The sequence below is a fragment of the Peromyscus leucopus genome, chromosome 23, assembly GCF_004664715.2.
Source record: "Peromyscus leucopus breed LL Stock chromosome 23, UCI_PerLeu_2.1, whole genome shotgun sequence".
Classification (NCBI taxonomy): domain Eukaryota; kingdom Metazoa; phylum Chordata; class Mammalia; order Rodentia; family Cricetidae; genus Peromyscus; species Peromyscus leucopus.
The window spans coordinates 36,296,130-36,320,632 of record NC_051082.1 but is presented as its reverse complement, the minus strand read 5'-3'; the positions used below and the strand labels follow the sequence as shown (position 1 = coordinate 36,320,632).

Sequence of the window (24,503 nt, the reverse complement as noted above, 5' to 3'; positions counted from 1 at the left end):
TCCCCTCTATTCCCCCCTCTCAGTTTACCCAGGGGATCTTAACCCTTTCCCTTTCCCATGTATGTCCCTCTTAGTGTCCTCCTCTTTACCTAGCTTCAAGGAGCTAGGTCTGTCCCCAACATGGTATGCCAGCCTGTGTTGAGTACCAAGGGAGGCCTTACCCTCTATGAGGAGGGGGTGGGGGTGGGATGGGGGAGAAGAGGAGGGATGGGGAACAGGGGTTGGTCTGTAAAAGGAAAGAAAAAATTTTTAATAGAAAATTATATATAAAAAAAGATGGATAGTACTTAAAGAATTGTATCCAAAGTTGCCATCTGGCCTCCATATGTGTGTACATACTTCAAATGCATGCACATATATGTGCACTCACATGCATCCACACACGAGCATGTATACACACACAAATTTAAAATAAAGTAATTTTACATGACAAGTTATTATTTCCATGGAAATCATCCTATAGCTTTGCCATACCATAAGTGAACCAGATCTTTTTGCTATGGAGGCCAGAACACACACAGCCCCTCTCTGAGGTTCTTGGAACTTGGGGCACCTGCTATATTGTGTCAAAGTCTTTCCCCTCCTCTACCCTCTTCCGGTGCTGGAACCCAGTTCCTCGTTCCTCTTCCTAAGAAAGAGTAGCTGCGAAGAGTAAGGCAACGTGGGAGGCAGATAAAAGCTGCTGTTCCAAGCAGCGCTGGGCAAGGAGCAGCGATGACTGTGAGTGTCTCCAGAGAAGAGAGGGCGCAGCAGATGAGCTGTCTGGGTAAGACTAGAAGTCTGGGAGCTTGGGGAGGTAACTTGGATGAGGGTCAGCTCAGGTCTCTGCACACCCAGGCTCTGGCCAATGCTCTGCCCACTTAGATAAGAAACAGCTAGTCACAGCTGACAGATACTTGATAAATCGCTTTGGGTTCCTACCAACTCTAGGGTTCAATAGTTTCCCAGGCAGAGCAGCGTCATGGGATGAGGAGAAGCACGTACCTCCCAGCAGAAATTTGGTCCTGGGAGGTGAAGACTGAGGATCTGGATCCCGCCCCTGGAACCTGGGGAGATAGAGGTTGATTCTCTGGACTCTTGAGTCCTGAGAAGGTGAAGGGTTGAGACTAAATACCTGGATCTCGGGGACTGGAGCTGCAGATCTGGACAGTGGGGGCCTGGGAAGGTGCAGGTTATGGATGTGGACCTCTAATCAGAAACCGACTTCAGGACTCCTTCCTGGGGAGGTAGAGCTAAGGGTCTGGCCTCTGACCTGAAGAGGCTACGTCTGTTTCCTGAGCCAGGCAGTCGAGCATCCATCCACCCTTCTCCCTGCAGGGTTTCTGGACCGAGGCCACATTCCTCTGGTGCTGCAGCTGCTGTTACTCATTCTCTTTGCTGGACTCCTCGTGGCCATCGTCATCCAAGGTCAGGATCATCTCAGAGATTTGGGGGTCTCTTGGGTGACCTTTCAGCTCAGGCCTCCAGGTCTAACAAAGGAGGTGCTGGCAGTAGCCTGGGGCCTTCAGCAGCTGCGAGCAGCTTCTTGGGGCCCTCCACATTTACTTCAATGGGGGAGGGAATAGAAGCAGCAGAGGGTTTGTGGGTATCAGCATGCCTTATCTTTAAATGAGATAAAATAGCACACTGGGTATCAAATATGGTGTCTGTGCGATCCATGGTACACAGTAGGTGTTTAATAATTGCAGTATCTTTTTTCTTCTGTCAAGTTTCCAAGATCCCCAGCTCTGAGGAATTGCAGTGGGAACAGACGAAGCAGGAGAAAATGTACCGGGACCTGAGCCAGCTGAAGTCTGAAGTTGGTGAGTGAGCAAGAACAAAGTGTCCCGGGACTGAGAGGGCCTTCATGTGGGGTCATTTATTTTAGCCACTGGTCATCTCTAGCTTCCACTTCCTTATCTGTGAATTGGGAATAGTGATAAAAAAAATGAGGAAGACGTGGTGGGCATGGGAGCCATGTACACAGTAGGCACTCAATTAAACCATCTTCTGTCATCTGTGAATGGTGGGTCCAGATACCCTGGACTCTCTTGGAATGGAGAACGGGTTTAGGGAGTGGAGAGAGGGGATGGCTTGACTGTGTTAAGGGAGGATCCTCATTCTGGAGGTCTTGAAGCTGGGCAAACATAGGAACAAAAAGATTCAAATTGGGTCCAACCTGATCTACCTTCACCAACAGATAGCCTCTGTCGCCGCTGCCCTTGGGACTGGACATTCTTCAGTGAAAACTGTTACTTCTTCTCCAAGTCAAAACGAGACTGGCACAACTCCATCACTGCCTGCCAGGAAATGGGGGCCCAGCTGGTCGTCGTCAGGAGTCATGAGGAGCAGGTGTGACTGGCTAACTGTTCTGGTGCTTTCTTCTGGATACTGGCCAACAAGGGCAGAGATGGTTGTTCATATGGTGTCTCCTAGGAAATGGGCTACTTGCTCTACTAGGAAAGGGTGAAAAGAAGAGTATGAACAGGTATTCCCAGGCACCTTTCAAAGGCATACACCAGTTCTCAACATGAATGAATGTATGAACAGGTGTTCCCAGGCACCTTTCAAAGGCATGCACCAGTTCTCAACACGAATGAATGCTGTGGGGAGCATTGAAAAGGAAAGTGACTTTTGTGAGTGTGCTGGCCAGTGCATATCAGCTTGTCTGACGGGGTCTTTTAAAAATCCTCATGAGTTTTGTTTACAGTTTCCTTGGTGTAAATATTCTCACAAGGGTTGGTTTCAAGTGGCCAATGAGGTGTCACTCACTGAAGACCTGAAAAGATGCCACCACTTGCATGACCCCCAGTCACAAACTGATGCAATCTGGCTCCAGGATGGTAAAACTGGCCTGGAGTAAATGTACGTGGACACACTCAGGACGCATACGACAGAAAAACATATAGTGTCATCAAGTGCATGTGATGGGCGGCCAGCTGTGCACACTATCATCATAAGTCTGATCCAATCTGCCCCTAGGACACAGGTGTGCAGATGACTGAGAACACCAGGCTGAGGGTGGAGCTCAACTGGAAGGGTGTTTGCCTAATGTATGGGAACCCTGGGCTCAATCCTCAGAGTCACATAAGCCAGGTGGTAATGCACACCTGTCATCCCAGCCCTCGGGAGGCAGAGGCAGGAGAATCACGATTTAAGGCCATCCTCAGCTACATGAGTTTTAGGCCATGAGACCTGTGACAAAGAAAAAGAAGTGAACTTCTGAGAACACATGGGGGCTCCCGACCTGGCGCACTAGAACTATGAAAGGGGTAAACGATTCCAAGCATCCTGGAAGAAGGACCAGGACTTATCCCGCGTACAGGAACTGGCTGTTTGGAGCCCGTTCCCTATGGAGGGATACCTTGCTCAGCCTTGATGCAGGGGGAGGGGCTTGGTCCCGCCCCACCTCGGTAGGCCAGTCTGTGTTGACTCCCCAAGGGAGGCCTAACCCCCTATGAGGAGTGGATGGGGGGTGAGGGGGGTGGGAGAAGGGGAGGGAGGGGGAACTGTGGTTGGTATGTAAAATGAAAAAAAAATTAGATAAATAAATAACTATTCCAAGCAGACCCTGCTGCCAAGAGATCGGGGAGCACATTAGCTCTACTTCTGTGACAAAATATCTGAGAACAGCCCCAGGGAGGAAAATTCTGTCTCAGAGTTCAGCGGCTTCAGTCCACAGTCAGCCGGACCCACTGCTGTGGCAAGGCAGAAATATAGTATGAAGGCTTAGCAGAAGAAAGCTTTCTACCTCGTGACAGCCAGGAGCAGAAAGACAGAGAGAGGGGACCAGGGACAAGACTCTCCTCCAAAGACACTGCCACTGTGGCCTAACCCCTCCGTCTAAGCCATGCTTTCCAGTTTCCATAGCCTCTGAATAATGCTGTTAAACACTGAATCCAGCCCACCCCTCCCTGAGGATTGATAGGCAGTTACTAGGGGTAAGAATGGGAGGATGCCAAGGCCCCACGCCTCCCATAAGCAGTTACCAGTGGCTGAGGGACGGAGAGACATTTTCTTCAGGGTGTAGCCACTGGGAAGGTGCCCTCTCCTGTAAGGAGCCCTAACTAAAATGATTGATTGACCAAAAAGACAAATGCTTTGCAATCTGTTGATGAACCTGAGGCCTTGGGGGAAGAGACACAAGCTGGGGGGGGATGCTACCATCTGACTCCTTCCCTCCCCCTCCAGCGCTTCCTGCAGCAGACTTCCAAGAAAAATGGCTACACCTGGATGGGGCTGTCAGACCTGAACAAGGAAGGTGCATGGTACTGGCTGGATGGCTCACCTCTATCAGACAGGTAGTCCTGGGAAAGGGAACACCCTGAACGGGAGGGAGGGATGTGTCTGACTTGTACTGTCCTTCCAGTTCCCCACCACACACACTCTCCCACCACGTCCTCTGACTCTCTGGACATAAGAGTCTAGAATGTTTGCTGATGGAGAAAGAAGGACATGATGTTCAGACAAGACAGAAGCTGCTTAAGTTCCACCATGAGAGCTGAAGGAGAAGTTTGTAGTCTGTGTGCGTAGTCCACATATATAATCATAGACCACTTGATAAGTAAGGCCCCCAGGCCACGGATTACAGCATTTAAAGGGTAGAATATTGGACTGTGGAGGTGGCTCAGTTGTCAATTGCTTGGAGCACAAGCATGGGGAAGGACCAGAGTTTGATCTCTAAAGTTCATATCTGTTTGTTTTTAAAGAGCTGGACGTGGTGGTGTGTGCTTGTAATCCCAACTCCGAGGAGGCAGAGAAAGGTGAATTGCAGGGACTCACGGGTCAACCAGCCTAGTCTGGTGGTTCCAAGCCAGTAGGAGACCTCAGATGAAAGGGTGGATGGCTCCTGAGGACACAGACACACACACATATATACACATATCACATACTCATGCATGTACACATACATACACTCACATCACACACATACATATTCATACATGCACGTACATGGACACACAGAGACACATCACACATGCATGCACTCATGCATGTATATACATTACACACATGCATGTATGCATCATACATACATATGCACACACACATGAAAAGATAGCATGTTATACTCACAGATCTTCCTAAGAGAAGAAACATTCATCACATGTGGGGAAGGACCGAGGCTAGTGGGGATGCGGAGGGAAGAGGAGCTGTGGGCAAGAGCCTGTATTAGATGTCACGGGAAGGAGTACCAAGGCTGGGTAAGAGAACGTAGATGTAGGTAACATGGTGGTGAGTTCTAGAGTGCAGACACTGTCCCTGGTTGTTCAGTATTTAGCCCTCGACTACTGTGTATTGACCCAGAGTATAGGAGCCCAGTGTAGGCGACGACTGGGTCTGTGAAGTTTACACTGTATGGTTGTATCTCATAGCTGTGTGCTCTGCGGGACAAGAGCTCTGTGTGCCTCTTCCCAAGCATGGAAAACAAGCACAAAGTTCAAAGTGACCTAAGAATATCACGAGTCCAGTACAGGGCATGTCTGCCACGCATGTGGAGGGAATCTATGAAAGCACCCAGTTTCCAGGAGCTATGAAGCAGGGTTCATAGAGTGCAGGTGACGGTGTGGAAGGAGTCCTTTCTCCTATGTTGTGAAGAATATCAGGTAGCTTAGAAGCAAGAACTCATCTCTGGATCTTTAGTTCAATTCCACCAATCGACACGTCTGTTTTTATGCTAGTGCCATGCTGTCTTTATTGCTACATCTCTGTAGTATGCCTTGGAATGAAAGAGAGCTGTTACTTCCAGCAGCAATTCCAATGTTCAGGATTGTTTTGACCATCCTGGGTCTTTTGTGCTTCCATATGAAATTTAATACTTCCATCTCCATGAAGAATTGTGTTCGCATTTTGGTGGGGATCACACTAACCCTGGAGGTTGCTTTTGGTATGGTGATCATTTTCACAACGGTCTCCTGAGTGTAGGAGGTCTCTTTATCATTTGATGTCTTCTTCAGTTTCTTCTGGGTTTTTAAGGTTTTCATTGTAGAAGTCTTTAGCTCCCTTGGTTAGGTTTATTCCCAGGTATTTTTAGACTACTGTGAATGGGATTGTTTCCCTGATTTCTTTCTCAGCGAAACATGTTTTCTTATACATGTTGTCTTTCATATATAGGAATGCTGCTGATTTTCTCATGTGTCTGTTTTTTATAATTATGAATGGTTTTTGCAGCCTTGAGAAGTATTGGAATAAAGGACAGCCCAACAACATTGGGGGACAAGACTGTGTGGAATTCAGAATGATGGCTGGAATGATGCCAAATGTGAAGAAATGAAATTATGGATCTGCAAAAAATCTGCAACTACCTGTTCCAACAAGTGATGGCCAAACCCTCTCTGCAGCTTCCGCAGTCTAAACATCCCCATTGGGCAGTGGACTTGTGCTTTCCAATTCCCTTTCCCTGTCTATTGGTGTGGAGATCTTAGTATTACCTCTGGGATGTACGGTCTCCTTTGTTAGTTACTACAGTGCTGGACCACTGATGGCCTTCCTTTGAGGTCTCCAAACTCCTACTGGTGTAGTTTTGGTTCTGCCATTGAGTTTAATTACATTAAAGTTGTGGGGGACGCACCGAAGGGCTGGGTGTGTTCCATTCATCTCCCTTATCTTCCTTGTTGAGCTTAGATGGTTTATATAACCATATCATTATAATATACATTATATTAGTAAATTGTCACATGTTTGAGCTCACAGAGAAGCTGGTTCTGGAATTAAGGTTGCCCTCTGTCTTAGTTAAGGTTTCTATTGCTGTGAAGAGACACCATACCCATGGCAACTTTTAAAGGAAAACAATTAATGTGGGCTGGCTTCCAGTTTCAGAAGTTTAGTCTATTGTTGTCATGGTAGGAAGCATGGTGGTGTGCAGGCAGACATGGTGCTGGAGAGTTCTACATCTGGATCCTCAGGCAGAGGAAGAGAACTGGTTCAAAGTCCACCCCCTAGTACCACACTTCCTCCAACAAAGCCACACCTCCTAACAGTGCCACTCCCTGTGGACCAAGTATTCAAACACTTTCGTCTCGGGGGGCCATTCCTATCCAAACCACCACACCCTGTAATACCACTTCAGACCAAAGCCTGTTTGCCTCAAAGAGTCCTTCAAAGACCCTTGTCTAGGGCTGGGCGGCCTCCACCCGACGACAGGGAGGAAAGAGATCAGCAAGACAGCTTAAGAGTAAACGTGTCACACCCTTGAGAGCAGATAGAGGGTGAGCACTGACAATAAGTGCTACTCTTGTTTACCCCATGATGTGAGAGAGCTGCGGACAGAGAAGCTAGAAGTTCACCCAAGGGCAGTTCAGCAACGGGGAGGCAGCTCCCTCAGTAAGAAACTCTAGCTGCCTGCCTCTACTTCCCCAGTCAGTTTCTGATGGCCTATCTATCTGTTGTTGTTTGGGGGTTTTGTTTGTTTGTTTGTTTGTTTTATTTTTGTTTGTTTGTTTGTTTGTTTGTTTTGAAAGCCTTGCCTGAGGGGACACTTTGCTCTTCTGGAAACCCAGTGGGGAGCTCCAGCTGGGGGCCTTAAAGGAGCTTCCTCTGTCATTTTGTGCCTGGTGTTTGTAAGCCCTCACTCGGTGGTGCTGTCTTTCCACTGTTATTTGTTCCTCTACTTGGAAGCCTCACTTGGGGAACTCTGCTCTTCCCAGGACTCAGTGTACTGGGAACTGCAGCTGGCTGCCTTAAAGGGACTTCTCTCAATGGTGTCTGCCTGATTCTTTGAGCAGTCAATTTGATGATATTTTGATATCTATTTATCTACACACCACTTGCTATTTACTCTTTTACTTTGGTTTGCTATATACTCAATAAACTCATTCAAAACTGAAAGTATGGGGGCTGGGGAGATGTCTCAGTAGTTAATCACACTGGCTGCTTTTGCAGAGGACCTGGGTTCAACTCCCAGCACACCCACATGACCTCTCACAACTGTCTGCAACTCCAGTTTCTGGGGATCTGATGCACTATTTTGGCCTCTGAGGGTACCGGGCATACAAATGCTGCACAGACATACATGCAAGCAAAACAACCCATACACATGGGGGGGGTCTATAGTAGATCATTCTTCAGACCATGTAGTGCACACATGTGATTGCTAATACATCCCAAGGAACTGCATACAGTCCCTGCATATTTTCTTCCATCCACCTCCCCTGCATTCCTTACTTGGAGGTCTTTCTCTAGTTGTTGCAGCACAGCTGAAGCACCAAGAGACCTCCTCAGTCATCCAGTGATGGGAGGCAGTCAGTATGTGAATTCGCTACTTCTACCTGTTCAATTGAAATCTCCCCTTGGCCTCACTGCCCGCCATTCCAAACTCTGCCCTTCTCAGGAAGCCTGCCAAGCAGCATCTCCTCCACTTGAGCTGCTCAAGACTGAGCCTACAGGGTATTTAAGCTCTGGTCCCTAGACCCGCCATGTGACTTCTCCTCCTCCCTCCCCTGCCCCACTTCTGGCGGGCACCTGAGAGTCACCCAAGGGTGCTTTGCTTATTTAACATGGACGTTTGATTTGGCTTGATCTGGCTTACTGCATCCGTAGAGAAATCCACTACCAGGGATCCAAGACTACTAATCACTACCCTCCCTTGTGGATGGCATGGTAGACCGAGATGTGTCTCTGTCCAAGCAAGGACATGTTTCTCTGGTCCCTGAGAGTTGTAGTGGTGGCAGTGGTCATTTGTCAACTCCCTTATCAACTTGACTGTGTCACAGGGAGCTCCCTTCTCCAATTCTGGGCCCCTTATTGCTTCATTTCATAAGAGTGAGAGACAATAAGGATCCAGCTAGGTTGGGCCAATGTGAGGCAACTGTGAAACTATTCTAATACTCCCCCATCAGGTAACTTTGGATTCTGTCAGCCCAGCATCCCTGGACTTGTGACCCTATCACATGCCTACTTCCCTCCTTGTGGTGATGATAGATAGATAGATAGATAGATAGATAGATAGATAGATAGACAGACAGATGATAGAGAGACCGACAGATAGATAGATAGATGATAGATAGATAGATAGATAGATAGATAGATAGATAGATAGATAGGTGAGAGAGAGAGAGAGAGAGAGAGAGAGAGAGAGAGAGAGAGAGAGAGAGAGATAGTCTTTTTCTGTACTCCTGAGTGGTATGGGTATCCTTGTTATCTGTTCCTGTTATGGAAATTCTGTCCTCCTAGCACAGCAGCCGTTAACCATCTTCCTCAGAGCATCTGTGGTGCCCTCAGGCTCTTGCCTGTTGATGCTCGCTCCTTCATGGAAAAAGGAGGAACAGGTCCAAGGAGATGCCCTGTTGGTAAAATGCTTGTTGCCCCAGCTTGGGGAGCTGAGTTTGAATCTTCAACATCCACATGAAAAACTGTGCACAGAAATTCTGGCCTGTAATCCCAGAGCTGGAGAGGCAGACGCAGAGAGGGTCCTTGAGAATTACTGGCCAGCCAATCCAGGTTCAGGAAGAGACCCTGCTTCAAAAAGTAAGGCACAGACTTCTGGATAAGATGGCAGACTAGAAGCCTCACCACTGGAACTCAGTGGAAGAAAACAGTCAAAATAATGCACAGTATGTGCCTAAGACTGCAAGAGACAAGGTCTAGAAATGAACTTACTAAGCCAGGGTAGGTCTCTGCAGGAAGAGGCAGGAGGGTTGAGAATCAGAGCCCATTGGAAAGTCCCCTGGAAGCTGAGCCCCAACCCAAATCAGGCTGCCTGAAGCAAAGCAGAAAGTGTCAGGAAGTGTTGCTGCCCCGTGTATATCTGATCTGCAGGACCAGGGGGGGCAAAGGCGGAGTGCAGGGGTCTAAAGGAACTGCCCGGGAAGGGTTTGAAATGCCCTCTTCCCAATACGATACACCAGAACCCCACTGAACGGCAGCTGCGGAGACCATGGTTCCTGTTTGTGCCTATTGCACACAGCACCAGATGAAGGCTCCTAGAGCCAGAAGGATCTAGAACTTCATCTTTCAACTTAGCGCATCTGTGTCAACAGTTTGTTCAAGTTTTCTTTTTATTTATTTTTTATTGAAAAACATTTTTATACAACATACTCTGATCACAGTTTCCCTTCCCCCAACTCCTCCCATATCCTCCCCACCTCCCCATCCACCCAATTCCACACCTTTCTCTCTCTTTCCCTCCCCCCTTACACACACACACACACACACACACACAGAGAGAGAGAGAGAGAGAGAGAGAGAGAGAGAGAGAGAGAGGCAAACAACAAAACAAACAAACAAACCATAATAAAAGAAAAAGCACAAAAAACACACACACATAGCCATTAAAGTCCATTAAAAACACACAATATTTGAAACCATAATATACCAGCAAAAGGCCAGTAAGACAAAGAAAAAAATGTCCAAACAAAGCAATACGAGGCAAAAGTCTGCAAAAATATGATTGAGTTTGTTTTGTGTTGGCCATCTACTGGAGGGCCCAGCCTACCCTTATACGGGTTAATATACCCAGTGAGACTCCATTGGAAAGAATTAATTTTTCCTTTGCAAGTGTCAGTTGCAGATAGCTTCTTGGTTAGGAGCCACTCCACCAGCCCACCCCGTCTAGGTGCTAGGACCCCATCTGGCATAAGCATTCACAGGCCCTGTGCACGCTGCCAGGACTGGTGAGTCTACATGTGCATCAGTCCTGTTGTGTCTAGAAGACACTGTTTCAGGGGAGTCCTCCATTTCCTCTGGCTCTTACGATCTTTCTGCCTCCGCTTCTGCCTAGCTCCTTGATCTCTGAGAGGAGGCGTTGGACGAGGACTTCCCCTTTATGACTGAGTGTTCCAAAAGCTCTCACTCTCTGCACACTGTCCAGTTGTGTGTCTGTTTTAGCTCCTATCTGCTGCAATAGGAAGCTTCTCTGACAATGGGTGGAGCAGAATGTCAGGAGTTAATTTATTGCTGAGTTCCTTTAAGCAGAACAATAGTATTTAGTTTTCTCCTAGGTCCATGGCCTATCTGCTCAGGTTCTTAGCCATCCAAGCAGTGTCAGGCATGGGTTCCATTTCATGGCGTGGGCCTTAAATCCAGTCAGAGAGTGGCTACTTACGCCCGTAGTGTCTGCGCCACTGTTCCAGCAGTGTCTCATGCCGGCAGGTCACTGTTGTAGACCTCGGGTTTGTAACTGGGTTTGTGTTGATCTTGTTCCTCCAGCAGCATGCAGAGCGAGCACCTTCCAGTACTGTGAACACGGGGCGGCAGAGGTGAAGGCTCTAGGTAGGCACCAGCTCAGATTCTCTACGCTCAATGAGAGTCGTAAGCGCTGTCTTCATCAGTGGGGCCTTACTATCAGTTTGTGGAGAGCACCCAGTAGCCTTGGAAATAGCCTGAGACATTAGAGTTGTCATGGGACCTTTCCTGTTAGTCACTCTCCACTTGAGCTCTGCTTGTGTATTGCTCACTTAGTTTTTAGTGTTGCGGTGAGTGTTTTCCACCCACTCTGGTCTAATGCATTATTTACCATACCTTCTACCCACACACCTGCTCTAGTCTAATGCATCCTTCACCATGTCTTCCACCCGCATAGGTCCCCTAGGATCCCCACGTCTTTCCTTCTTTCTGTCATCCTGTCCCTTCCTCTCTTCACTTCTTAATTACAACTTTCCGTAGCTTTAACCATCTCTAAAATCTCAACTTTTCCCTCCCAGATATTTTACACACCCTATTTCTATAACTTTTCAGTCAGTCTAATACTTATCCTTATTTTCACTCATTTCAGATTTCTATTTTTTTTATTAACTGAAATCTGAGCATATCCCATACTATCCTTGGTTGTTCCCTCCAACAGTAATTGAAGTCACAGTGGCCACTGTTGTTAATTGACTACTACACAGTCTGCATAGTGAGAACATCCAGCAACTACAATTAACATTCTTCTCAGGAGACAAGATAGAGTTCAGGTACCTTGAACTCCTGGACTAAGGACCTGTTCCGTGAATTGTGCACCTCAACTCTACCACGACCATGTCCCACTTGAACATTACAAATATTTCAAATAAAAGAATATAGTTTTTTTTTTTTTTTTTTTTTTTTGTTTTTTTTTTTTTTTTTTGGTTTTTCGAGACAGGTTTTCTCTGTGTAGCTTTGCGCCTTTCCTGGAGCTCACTTGGTAGCCCAGGCTGGCCTCGAACTCACAGAGATCCGCCTGCCTCTGCCTCCCGAGTGCTGGGATTAAAGGCGTGTGCCACCAACGCCCGGCTAGAATATAGATCTTTTAAAAATCCACAAGCAACCAAACACCTCAAATGTGTAAACCCCAAATCTGTAACATAGGAAACACAGAAAACCAAGGCAACATAGCTCCTCCAAAAATCCCTCATCTGTGGTCATCTAATGAGAGCAATGAGATGAAATCTCAGACAGAGAACTCAAAAGAACAATTATAAGAACATTCAAAGAGATGAGCCAGGGAGTGAAACCTATGCACAGCATTCCTCTGTCACCTCTGCTTCAGTCTGTGCCCTCGGGTCTCTGCCTTGCCTCCCTCAGTGACAACTCAGAAGTAGGACAAATCAACCCTGTCTGTTCAACAGAAAAAAATATATATCCAAAGAAACCAAAGAAGGAAAAAACATCAAGAAATGCCAACAGCTGAGTGGAATAAGGAAGCTGTGCAGGATGTGAAAGAGGAATTTAATAAATGGATGAAAATACTAGAGAAGAGCTAATCTGAAATGCTAACAATGAAAAATGGAGTCATATAAAATGTTCTGTAGAAAGTCTCACCAACAGAATGGATCAAAGAGAAGACAGAATATCTGTGTCTGAAGACGAAATGGAGTAACTGGAGCAACCTAACAAGGACAAAGGGAAAACACTAAGAAGGTATAAGAATTCCAGGATTCTGACAGCGTTATTAAGAGACTGAACCTGTGAGTTCTGTGCACAGGAGAACACTATTCTAAAGGCATAGAAATGGTTTTTAGATAATCACAAGATAAAGTTTCCACAAGTTGGGAAAAGAAATACCAAAACCAGACCTAGGGGCATTCAGACACGAAACAAAGAGGAGCAGGAGAACCTCATATTATAACTAAAACACAAAAGTACACAACAAAGAGTCTTCAAAGTAGCAAGAGAAAAATACCAAGTCATGAAATTGGCAGACAGATAGAACTAGAAAAATCATCCTGAGTGTGGCAACCCAGACCCACAAAGATAAATATGGTATCTATTAACTTTAAATGGATATTATCTATTAAGTATATGATAATCAAGTTACAATCTGTAGACCCAAGAGGTTAGGACTGCTCTAGGGAAAACCAGTGGACCTTCCTAGGAGGAAATAGAGCAAATTCTGCAGACTGACTGGAATGAGAGGAATCAGGTGGGGGTGTGGGGAGAGAGTGCAGGAAGAGACAGCTGGAACTGGGAGGCATGGGAGTGTGGAAACCTAATGCAATGGAAACTTTCTGTGATCTATGAGGATGACCCTACTGAGGACTCCTAGTAATAGAAGATACAGAATCTGAACTGTCCATGTTTTGTAGCCAGGTAAGGCTTCCAGTGGCAGGACTGGGTTGCATTCAGCTAAGCTGTTGGCTGAGGGGGTCCCGTGGAGATCCCTAAACAACCCGGACTGACACTAGGACAGAAGGTCACTCTCTGAAAACTGACAGAGGGGCCCCACTGCCAAGGACAATATCCACACAGCTCATTGAACATAGAGAGGTCAAGCTGGTGCCGGCATGAGGCCTTCACCCCTACATTCTTGTCTCTTTGGCATGAGAAGTTACTCTGCAGGCTTTGGAAAGAGAAACCTGGACACCAACCCAGACACAAAACCCTCAATCTACAATCTGTCCTGCCTGCAAGATGTGCTGGGGCACTGGTGGCACAGGACTTGTGGGAATGACCAACCAATGTTTGGTTTAACTTGAAGCCTACATCATGAGAGAGAGCCAATGCCCTACTCTGCCTATATGGCCAGAATTTAAAGACATATAGCCCAAAGACCTAGGGTAGAACCAAAGACAACTGGTAAAAAAAAAAAAAATCCATGAAATTATTCCTAATGATACTCCGCTATACTCAAATTGGTATCACATGCAGTCATCATCAGAGAGGCTTCCTATGGCAGCAGATGGGTACAGGTGCAGAGACCCACAACCAGACATCACATGGAGAGAGAATCTAAATTGGAGGTCTCCTTCAAACCCTCCCCTCAGAGATTGGGGACCCCCATAGAGAGGGAAGAAAGGTTCTAGGAGTCAGAGGGGATGGAGGACACCAGGAGAATCAACTAAGCAGAGCTCATACAGGTTCACAGAGACTGAAGCAGGAAGCATGGGGTCTGCATGGATCAGCACCCGTTGCTCTGTGTGTTATGGTTGTCAGTTTAGTGTTTTGTGGAACTCCTTACAGAGGGAGTGGGTGTATCTTTGACTCTTTTGCCTACTCTTGGGACTCTTTTCCTCCTATTGGGTTGGATGTCTGCATGTAGAAGAATGCAAATAGACCCATGTTTATCATCTTGCACAAAACACCTCAACATAAAACCAGATACACTGAACCTGATAGAAGAGAAACTGGGGAACAGCTTTGAATGAATTGAAACAAGAGACAACTTTCTTAACAGATCATTGACAGCTAAACCACTAAGATCAACAATTAACAAATAGGACCTTAGCTGGGCATGGTGTTTCACACCTTTAATCCCAGTACTCCAGGGACAGAGATGGATGGATCTCTGAGTTTGAAGCCAGCCTGGTCTATGGAGTGAGTTCCAGGAGAGCTAGGGCTACACAGAGAAACCCTGTCTCAAAAAAAAAAAAAAAAAAGAGAGAGGAGAAGGAGGGAAGGGGAGAGACAGAGAGACAGAGAAAGACAGACAGACAGACAGACAGACAGAGACAGAGAACTTCATAAAACTGAAAAGCTTCTGTAAGGCAAAGGACACTGTGAATCTGACTAAGCAGCAGCCTACAAAAATGGGAAAAGATTTTCACCAACCCCACCTCTGATAGAGGACTAATATCCAAAATATATAAGGAACTCGAGACACTAGATATCAAAAATAAAAACAAGTAATCCAGTTTAAAAATGGGGAACAGATCTAAACAGAAAATTCTCCATAGAGAAATCTTAAATGGCTGAGAAACACTTAAAGAAATGTTCAACATCCTTAGTCATCAGGGAAAAACAAATCAAAACTACTTGGAGATTCCATCTTACACCTGTCAGAATGGCTAAGATTAATAACACAAGTGACAGCTCATGCTGGAGAGGATGTAGAGCAAGGGGAACACTCTAGTGTTCCCACTCCTGTACAGTGGAAACTTCCTGGAGTCTATAAAGGTGATCCTAACGATAGCTCCATTGCTGATGGGAGCACAAACTTGTACAGTCACTTTGGAAATCAATATGGTGGTTTCTCAGGAAGTTAAGAACTGATCTACCTCAAGATCCAGCTATACCACTCTAGGGCATATACACAAAGGATGCGCCACCATACCAAAAGGACATTTGCTCAACCATGTTCATTGAAGATTTTATCCATAATAGTCAGAAACTGGAAACAACCTAGATGCCCCTCAACTGAAGAATGGATAAAGAAAATGTGGTACATTTACACAATGGAGTATTACCCAGCTGTTAAAAAAAAATTACATGGATGGAACTATAAAAAAAAATCATCCTGAGTGAGATAACCCAGACTCAGAAAGATAAATGTTGTGTGTATTCATTTATAAGGAAATATTAGCTGTTAAGTAAATGATAACCAAGCTACAGTCTGTAGACCCAGAGAGGTTGAGCAAAGAGGATGGATTTAGGAAGGATACAGGGATCTCCTTGGAAAGGGGAAGTAGAATAAATTTTTTGGTCAGACTGGGAGCAGGTAGGGATATGAGGGGATCCAGGTATGGAGGATATGGGAGAGTAAGAGAGTGTGGGTAGAGATAGCTGCAATTTGTGGTGGTATTAGGGGGGATAGAATCCTAGTACAGTGGAAACTTCCTGGAGTCTATAAAGGTGATCCTAATGATAACTCCCATTAATGGAGAATTCAGAGACTCAACTGGTCATCTCTTGTAGCCCGGTAAGGCTTCCAGTAGTAGGATAGGGTACATACAATTGAGTTGTTGGCCAAGGGGGTCCCACAGAAATCCCCATACAGAGGCTTGCTCTCCAAAAACTGACAGACTGACCCCATTGTCACAGACAACACTCGCACAACTCACTGAACATGGAGAAGTCGAGCTGGTACCTGCATGGAGCCCTCACCCCTACATTCTAGTTTCTTTGGTGCAGGAAGGTACTCTGCAGGCTAGCAAAAAGAGAATATGGACACCAACTCAGCCACAAAATCTTTGACCTAAGCTCTTCTGCCTGAAAACATATGCTAGGGCTAATGGTGGCCAGAACATGTGGGGGTAGCCAATTAAAGTCTGATTTTATCTAAGGCCATGAGAATAAATCCAAATCTGACACTGCTTAAGTAACCAAGAACCAGAGACTAGTTTGCCCAGAGATCTAGTGCAAAACCAAACACTATTTATCTAAAAAAAAAATCAATAAAATGATTCCTGATGATATTCTGCTGTACTCAATGATCAGTGCCTTATTCAGTCATCATCAGAGAGGCTTCCATAGACAGCAGATGGGAGCAGACACAGAGACCACAGCCAGATATTATGCAGAGAGAGAATCTAAATTGGAGGCCTCCATCAAATCCCTGCCCTCAGAGCTCAGAGAATTCCACTGAAGAGAGAAAGACTGTAACACCCAGAGGGGTGGAGAATACCAGGAGAACAGGGCCCTTCTCAATCAACTAAGCAAGGTCCATATGAACTCATGGAGACTTGTGCAGCCACCGCAGGGCTACAGCAGTCTGCACCAGGTCCTCTGTATACATATTATAGCTGCTAGCTGAGTGTTTTTATGCGATTCTCAACTGTCAGAACTGGTGTGTCTCTGACTCTTTTCCTCCTGTTGGGTTGCCTTGTCCAACTTCGGTATGGTGGTGTTTGCTTCATCTCATTATATTTTATTTTGTCATGTTTGGTTGTTATCTCTTAGAAGCCTTTTCTAACGAGAGACAGAAATGGAGATAGGGAGAGGAGGGGAAGGGAAATGGGAAGCGACTAGGAAGATTAGAGGGAGGGGAAATGGTAATCAGGATATATTATATGAGAAAAATAATCTATTTTCCATAAAAGGGGGAAAAGGAAGGAAAACAGAAAAGACAGGAAGCATTACTTCAGGCTAAAAGAGGAATGAGCGTAGTACAGAGACTGGAAAGAAATACAAAGTCATGATTATTAAAACACAAAATGCCACAGAAAACACAAGCAAAAAAAAAAAAAAACAAAACCCAGCACTATGAAAACAATTAACACACACATTTCAACAATAACTTTAAATATCTATGCCCTCTATTATCTGATCAAAAGGTAGACAGACCCTTGGCCCAACTAGCCAAAAGAAAGAAAGGACCCAAAGTAACAGAATCAGAAATGAACAGGAAACTTTATAACAAAAACCAAAGAAATTCAGAATTATAATAAGGAAATATTATTTTTTTAGAACCCCTATACTACATTAAGCTAGAAAACTTTAAAGAAATGGAAAGTCAGACGGTGTCTATCCAGCCAGGGCCCTTAGGCCCCACCTGACAGGAAGACAGCCAGTAAATCAAAGGTTACACACTCTTACCCAATCATATGATGCAAAGGCCTGTACCACCCTGTTGCGTTTTCCCTTAAAACCCCTCACCCTGAGAGCTCAGGCCATCCTCCTCCACTCTCTGTGTCGAGTGTTGGACATGGACCAAGCCTGGGCTTGCTTGTTATCAATAACCCCTGCGTGTTTTGCATCGGATATCGATCTGCTCTGTGGTGGTCTTGCGATGTCGGCACAACATCTTCATTTCCTCCTTTCCACATCTCTCCACAGCACATGAACCATTTCACTTCTCTCTCTCTCCATTTCTCCTCCATGTATTCCTTATCATAATAAGCCATATGCCTGATGAAGGCACCTTGCTTAGTTGATGAGAAGCTGTTCTCTGTATTATCACCCTCTGGTGTTACAGTCTTTCTCTTTCAGTGGATTCTCTGAGCTTGAGGCAGATTTGATGGAGCTCAATTTAGATTCTCTCTCTGCATAATGTTGCTGTGTCTCTGTGTTGCTCCATCTCTGTCTATGGAAGCTCTCTGATGATGACTGAATAAGCACTGATCATGAGTACAGAGAATATCATCAGGAATCAATTAGTAAATAGTGTTTGTTTTATACTAGATCTTGCTAACTATCTCTGGTTCTTGTTCTTAAGCAGTGTCAGATTTGGATTATTCTCATGCTTAGATAAAATCAGACTTTAATGGCTACCACATGTTCTGGCACATTAGCCTAGCATATGTTTTCAGGCAGAAGAGCTTAGGTCAAAGTGGCTGATGTGTCCATATCTCCTTTTGCTAGCCTGCAGAACTGCACCAAGAAACTAGAAGTAGGTAGGTCCATGCAGGTACCAGCTCGACTTCTCCATGTCAGTGAGGTGCGAGTGTTGTCTTGACAAGGGTCAGTCTGTCGTTTGAAGCAAGCTCTGTATATTTGTACTTGGCAAAATCAGGATGTATACCTACTAAATAGCTAAAGAAATGCAGTTGAGTCTCTGATTCACAATAGATTATCATAAAATCACTTTATAGATCCAGGAAGTTCACTGTATAGGATCTATCAAATACCAACAATTGCAGCTATCTCTACCCACACTCTCTACTCCCCATCCCCATACCTGGATCCTCATATCCTACTGCCCAGTCTGACAAAAATTTATTCTACTTCCTTTTCCAAGGAGATCTGTTCCCTAAATCATCTCTTTGCTCACCTCTCTGGTCTACAGTCTGTAGCTTGGATCATTTACTAACAGCTAAATTTCTATAAATGAATACACCAACATTTATCTTCTGAGTCTGGTTATGTCACTCAGGATGATTTTTTTTTAATAGTTCATGCATGTATTTTTTTAACAGCTGGATAATACTCATGTGTAAATGTACACATTCATTCTTCATGAGGGCTTAGGTTGTTTCCAGTTCTGACTATTATGGATAAATCAGTGAACATTTAGATGTAACAACCTCTATTAAATAAGAAACAAAAACAAGTAAAAGAAAACAAGAGTCAGAGAAAAATCTCACCTTCTTGTGGTCTAGTTCCCGAAGAGAGCTATTTCTGTGTGTAGTCGTTTCATAGTCATTCTGCCTCATTGTTGTAAACAAACACGTGACTGCTCGTCACTGTTGTATGTACAGCCCCCAGTCTTAAAGCATATGTTCAATGCTGCTGTATCCTGAACAACAGAATCTAGGATTAAAGCGTCGCCACACCGCAACTCTGTCTATGCTCTAATAGCTCTAACCCCGGCAACTTTATTTATTAACATACAATCAAAATCACATTTCAGTACAATTAGAATACCACCACAGAACATGGTTGAGCAAATGTCCTTTTGGTATAGTGGAGCATCCTTTGTGTATATGCCCTAGAGTGGTATAGCTGGATCTTGAGGTAGATCAGTTCTTAACTTCCTTTCAATGACAGTGAGGAGTGGGCAGATGTTGGAGGCCTGCTTGTCACCTGGGACCTACTATCCAGGTCCACATTTGGGCCTTGGGTTGACCCACCCTAGCAACTACCCCATCTAGGACTTGCTGGAGCTCATGAAGGGCCTGGTCCTGTGAAATGAAACCCACAAGATCTCCAAGACTTGGGGTGCAACAGGATATCCCAGAGGAGTTCTGGTGATGATGGTGTACCAGAAACCAGAGGCCTTGAACTAGACCAGTGTTTCACTGCAATGAACATCTGCCAGTGAAGCTGATGGGACAAAGGGGTTTATTATATGGCACACCAAAGCCTCCAACGCCTCCAGGATGAATGAAGAGGTGTTGGAGAGGCAGGAAAGAAGAAGCAAAGAGATTTTTCTGTTGTGGTGGTGGTTTTTGGTTTGGTTTGGTTTGGTTTGGTTTGGTTTGGTTTTGTTTGGTGTGTGAGGTGTATAGGTGTGTGTGGTGTGTGTGGTATGTGTGGTGTGTGGGTGAAGGGTGTTTTTTTGCTTTTGTTTGCTTGCTTGCTTACTCAGTTTTGTTTTCTTTTGTGGGGGGCATAGCAGGGATGAGGGGGAGTTGTGGGGGACCAGGAGGTGAGCAGAATTGGGGTGCATGATGTAAAACTCTTGAACAGTCAATAAAGAAATTAAATTAAATTTTAAAAAAATTTAAAAACTACATCTTGCCATTTGCTTAATACAGTCACATTTAAGTTATAACACCAGTAAATAATTTTGTGACAATCTTTTTAGGGTTCTATTATGATCTGTAATTACATAAATGTCCCCCTACTGATGGATTTGGAAGGTGTCTTCAGTTTCCAGCACTCCACATAATTCTCAATTAAGCAGTCTCTTGTATCAATCTTTGCCTGTTTCTTTTGTCTCAGATGTCTTTCTGGGTCTGGGTTACTTCACTTAGCGTGATCTTTTTTAGTTCCATCCATTTACCTGCAAAGTTAATAATGATTTCATTTTTGTTTACAGTTGAATAGTATTCCACAATACATATGCATCACATTTTCAATATTAATTTGCCAGTGAAGAACACTTGGGTTGTTTCCATTTTCTGGATCTTGTGAACAGAGCAGCAATGAGCATGGCTGAGCAAGTGTCTCCGGAGGGGGATGTTGAGTCCTTTGGGCACATGCCAAGGAGTGGTATAACTAGATCATGTGGTAGGTTTATTTTTAGCTTTTTGAGAATTCTCTGCACTGATTTCCAGAGTTGCTGCACCATTTGCAATCCCATCAACAGAGAATGGGAGTTCCTTTTTCCACACACCCCCTCCAGCATTTGTTGTCTGCTCTGCTGATCTTTGCCATTCTGACTTGGTTAAGATGAAATCTCAAAGTCGTTTTGATTTGTATTTCCCTAATTGTTAGGGACAATGAACATTTTTTTTTTTTTAGGGAGTTCTTTTTTGAGGGCCACCTTTTTCTTATTTTGAGGACTCTCTGTTCTCAAAAACAGTAAATGTGTTCTAAGGCTCATTTTTTTGAACAGGGTTGTCCGAAAGACTCTCCAAACACACAGCCTATTGCTGTTGCCCTTGGTTGCTTTGCAGAGGTGGAAGGTGAATCCCTGTTGCTAAGAACATCATTTCCTTTAGAAACATGATCCAGAGGCTCCTGAGCTGGAGTGATCTGATTTGTGTAGTACACAAAGTACCATACAAGATTCTAAAGCACAGAAGCAACCAACAGCCCTACCCAGCTAGGATGCCTGTGAACCACAACAACCAGGATGACACAATAGCCCTAAGGATGCAGGAATGGCACATGCACCTTGCCAGTAACCAACAGTTTCCTGATGATTTAAGACCACTTCACCAAGAAGGAAATCTAGCCAATTACACAGTGCTGGTGAAATCATGAATCTTGAAGGAGAACCTACAACCCCGGCTTTACTACACCAGCATAATCCCTAAGTACATTCTAAGTATCTGTCCTTATTCCCACAGATGAGTGCAGTTCTCACCCCTCATCAAGGAAACTTCTCTTTGCAACAGATGGAGACCACTTCAGAAAACCACAACCAATCAAAATGCAGAGTTGTGGAGTCCAGTCCCAGTGGATACATCTACAACATAACTCCTGCATTTAATACTTGGGGGACACTGCAGAAGATGAAGCAGAAAGATTTTAAGAACCAGAGAATCAGGGAGTTTGAAGTAAAATTGTGTATGGTGATATTTTATTTGTACTGAAATGTAATTTTAATTTTATGTTAATAAATAAAGTTGCCTGGGTCAAGCTATTAGAGCATAGCAAGAGCGTGATGGTTAGAAGAGCTAGGTAGATTTCTGTGTGTTCAGGATACAATATGAACATATGCTTAAGACTGGAGGGTGTACTTACAGAGTGATGAGGCAGTATGTTGTTTAAACCAATGAAAGCAGAACAGAAAGACTATTTAAAACAGACAAACAGAGTAGCTCTCTCGGAAGTAGAGCATCAGGAGTAAGATTTTTATCTCTGAGCTCTGACCTCTCGGCTTTCCCTTTTAACATTGGCTCTAGTGTTTCTTATTTTAATAAGACGATTGGTTACATCTACAATTGTGACTTATAGGACTGCCGGGAACTACACCTATAAAGTCTCACCAACATGACCGTCTAAACTTGAGGCAAGCAAGGAAGACACCAGTTTTTCCTGGGGGGATGAACAAGGAAGACACCAAGAACTCAGCAAGAAAAACAAGCCAGAGTGGGCTGGGGAAAGACTTCAAGGTCTCAATGCTATACAAAAAAATTTAAAAGCAGCCAGGCAGTTGTGGCGCAGGCCTTTAATCCCAGCATTTGAGAGACAGAGCCAGGAGAATCTCTGTGAGTCTGAGGCCAGCCAAGTCTACAGATTGAGTTCCAAGACAGGTAGGGTTACACAGAGAAACCCTGTCTCAGGAAAAAAAAAAAAAGAAAAAGAATTAAAGGTTTTCAACTAAGGAATGCTGAGAGTGAGAGAAATTGTCTTATCCGTGGGAGAGCGCAGCAATTAGTTGTCCAATAACCAAGTGGTCAGTCCTGAAAGCAATGCCTCCAAACATTCGCAAAATGTATTGTAAGCAACATGGAGGTGACTTTGTGTGCTCTTCTGAGTCAGGAAGGCTCATGAAACCTGATGTGCTGTCCGGCAAAAAGAGAGGATGGTCTTTGTTTAGGACTTCCTAGATTAGACTCTCTTAGAATACATCTATGAAATTGCCAAGAGCAAAATTTAAAAAACAAATAAAATTAGCCAACTATGAAAAACAATAAGGTGCAGAGCAATTGAGGAGGACACCAGGGTCAAGTCTGGCCTGAGAGTGCACTAGTACCTGCACACAGGTGCTGTGGTGGTTTGAGTGAGGGTTTCCCACAAAGGCCTGTGTTTTTCTAACACTTGATCCCCACTTGGTGGCTTGGTTAGGGTTGGGAGTGTGGCCTTGCTCCCTCTGTTTCATGCTTGCAGTCCAAGATGAGTTATCTGCATTGTGCTTCAGCCACCACACTGCCTCTGCCTTACTGTCATGGACTCTAACCCTCTGGAGCTATAGGCCGAAATAAATTCTTTCTTCCATAAGTTGCCTTGTTGTGGGGTTTTCACAGTGACAGGAGAGTAACTAATCTATATGCACACACATATACATACCAAGTACAGAAACAGTGTTACTTGGCATGTTTGTGCTCCTTAAGGCCAAGCAGCTGAACTTGGCTCACTGGGACCCAGGCTAAGGTCCTAGAAGCCAACAAGAGAGAATGAGGAGAATCATTAGTTCTTCACCTGCAGTTACAGCCGTTTCCACATATGCCCTTTCCAGCTGTTCGTAATTCTGCCCCAAGTTGCACATGGTCTTGGGGGTGCTAGAGTATGTACAGTGTTGAAGGCCAACTAAAAGGAAGATCTATCTATGTAGCTGTGGAGGAGCCTTTATCCATGGTGGGGTGAGACTTTCCAGTATTGTGGTGACCTAGTGGTCACCCATGCTCTTGTAACACTTCACTCACGGTCCTGTAAGTGGCCCAGTAAACTCCTTGGTTCACTAAGGCAGACTCGTGCGGAATCATTTCTGTGATCTGCCATTGTTACCATATTTGAGGTGAACAGATGTGTGCTCATATCTCCTCGAGAAAAAGTCATGCAACAGTGTGTGATGAGTCTCTTTTTTCATACATAATGAGGTGACTCAGGGTATATGTTAGTATTAATTATTTATCTTACTGTTGTGACGAAAATATTTGAAGAAAGCAACTTAAGGAAGGATTTATTCATTTATTAATTTTGGCTCAGTTTGAGGATAAAGCCCATCGTGGAGGGGAAGTGTGGTGGCAGGAGCAGGAGGCAGCTGGTCACGTTGCATTTACAGTCAGGAAGCAGAGAGCAATGGATGCTATGCTCGGCCATCTTTCCCTTTTTCATTCAGAACTCCAGCACATATAGCGATTGATGCCCACCACAGTTAGGTATCACACCTCAACGAACCTAATCTGGATACCCCCTCCCAGCCATGCCCAGAGACTTGTCTACTAGATGATGACTCTAGATCTTGTTAAGTTGACTATATTAGGTATCATATTATTGATTCCTTATCTCGCCATTGTGACCAAACCTAACCAGAAGCCACTTATGATGGTTGGTGTTCATTATCAATTTGACAGAATCTGAATCACCTGGGAGATGGGCCTCAGGATAAGAAATTATCTTGATTGTGTTCATTTATGTGGGACAACTCACTTTAATTGTGAGTAAGACCATTTTCTGGACAGGGGATTCTGACCTGTAAAAAGTGGAGAAAGTGAGCTGAATACCAACATTTGTTCTTTCCTCTCTATTTCTCGACCGTGGAGGCAATGTGAGCAGTTGCTTCAAGCTCCTGCTGCCTTGGGTCCCCTCCAATGATGACTCGTACCTTGAACATTTCCTTCCTTAAATTGCTTTGTCCGACTATTTTATCATAGCAAAGGAAAAGCCTTAGTTACTGTCCTGTGCCTGTGAAGAGACAC

The 24,503-nt window shown here is 44.7% G+C and overlaps 1 protein-coding gene across 1 annotated transcript; it reads left to right on the top strand.

The window, feature by feature from the left end:
* The first annotated feature begins 630 nt into the window (after nucleotides 1-630).
* Nucleotides 631-6,550, top strand: LOC114683182 (CD209 antigen-like protein E). Its single transcript, XM_028857381.2, is given in 7 exon segments — nucleotides 631-766; nucleotides 1,318-1,407; nucleotides 1,710-1,802; nucleotides 2,180-2,331; nucleotides 4,171-4,280; nucleotides 6,151-6,212; nucleotides 6,215-6,550. Coding segments are annotated over 7 exon segments (645 nt in total). The 5' UTR covers nucleotides 631-714; the 3' UTR covers nucleotides 6,301-6,550.
* The last annotated feature ends 17,953 nt before the right edge of the window (nucleotides 6,551-24,503 follow it).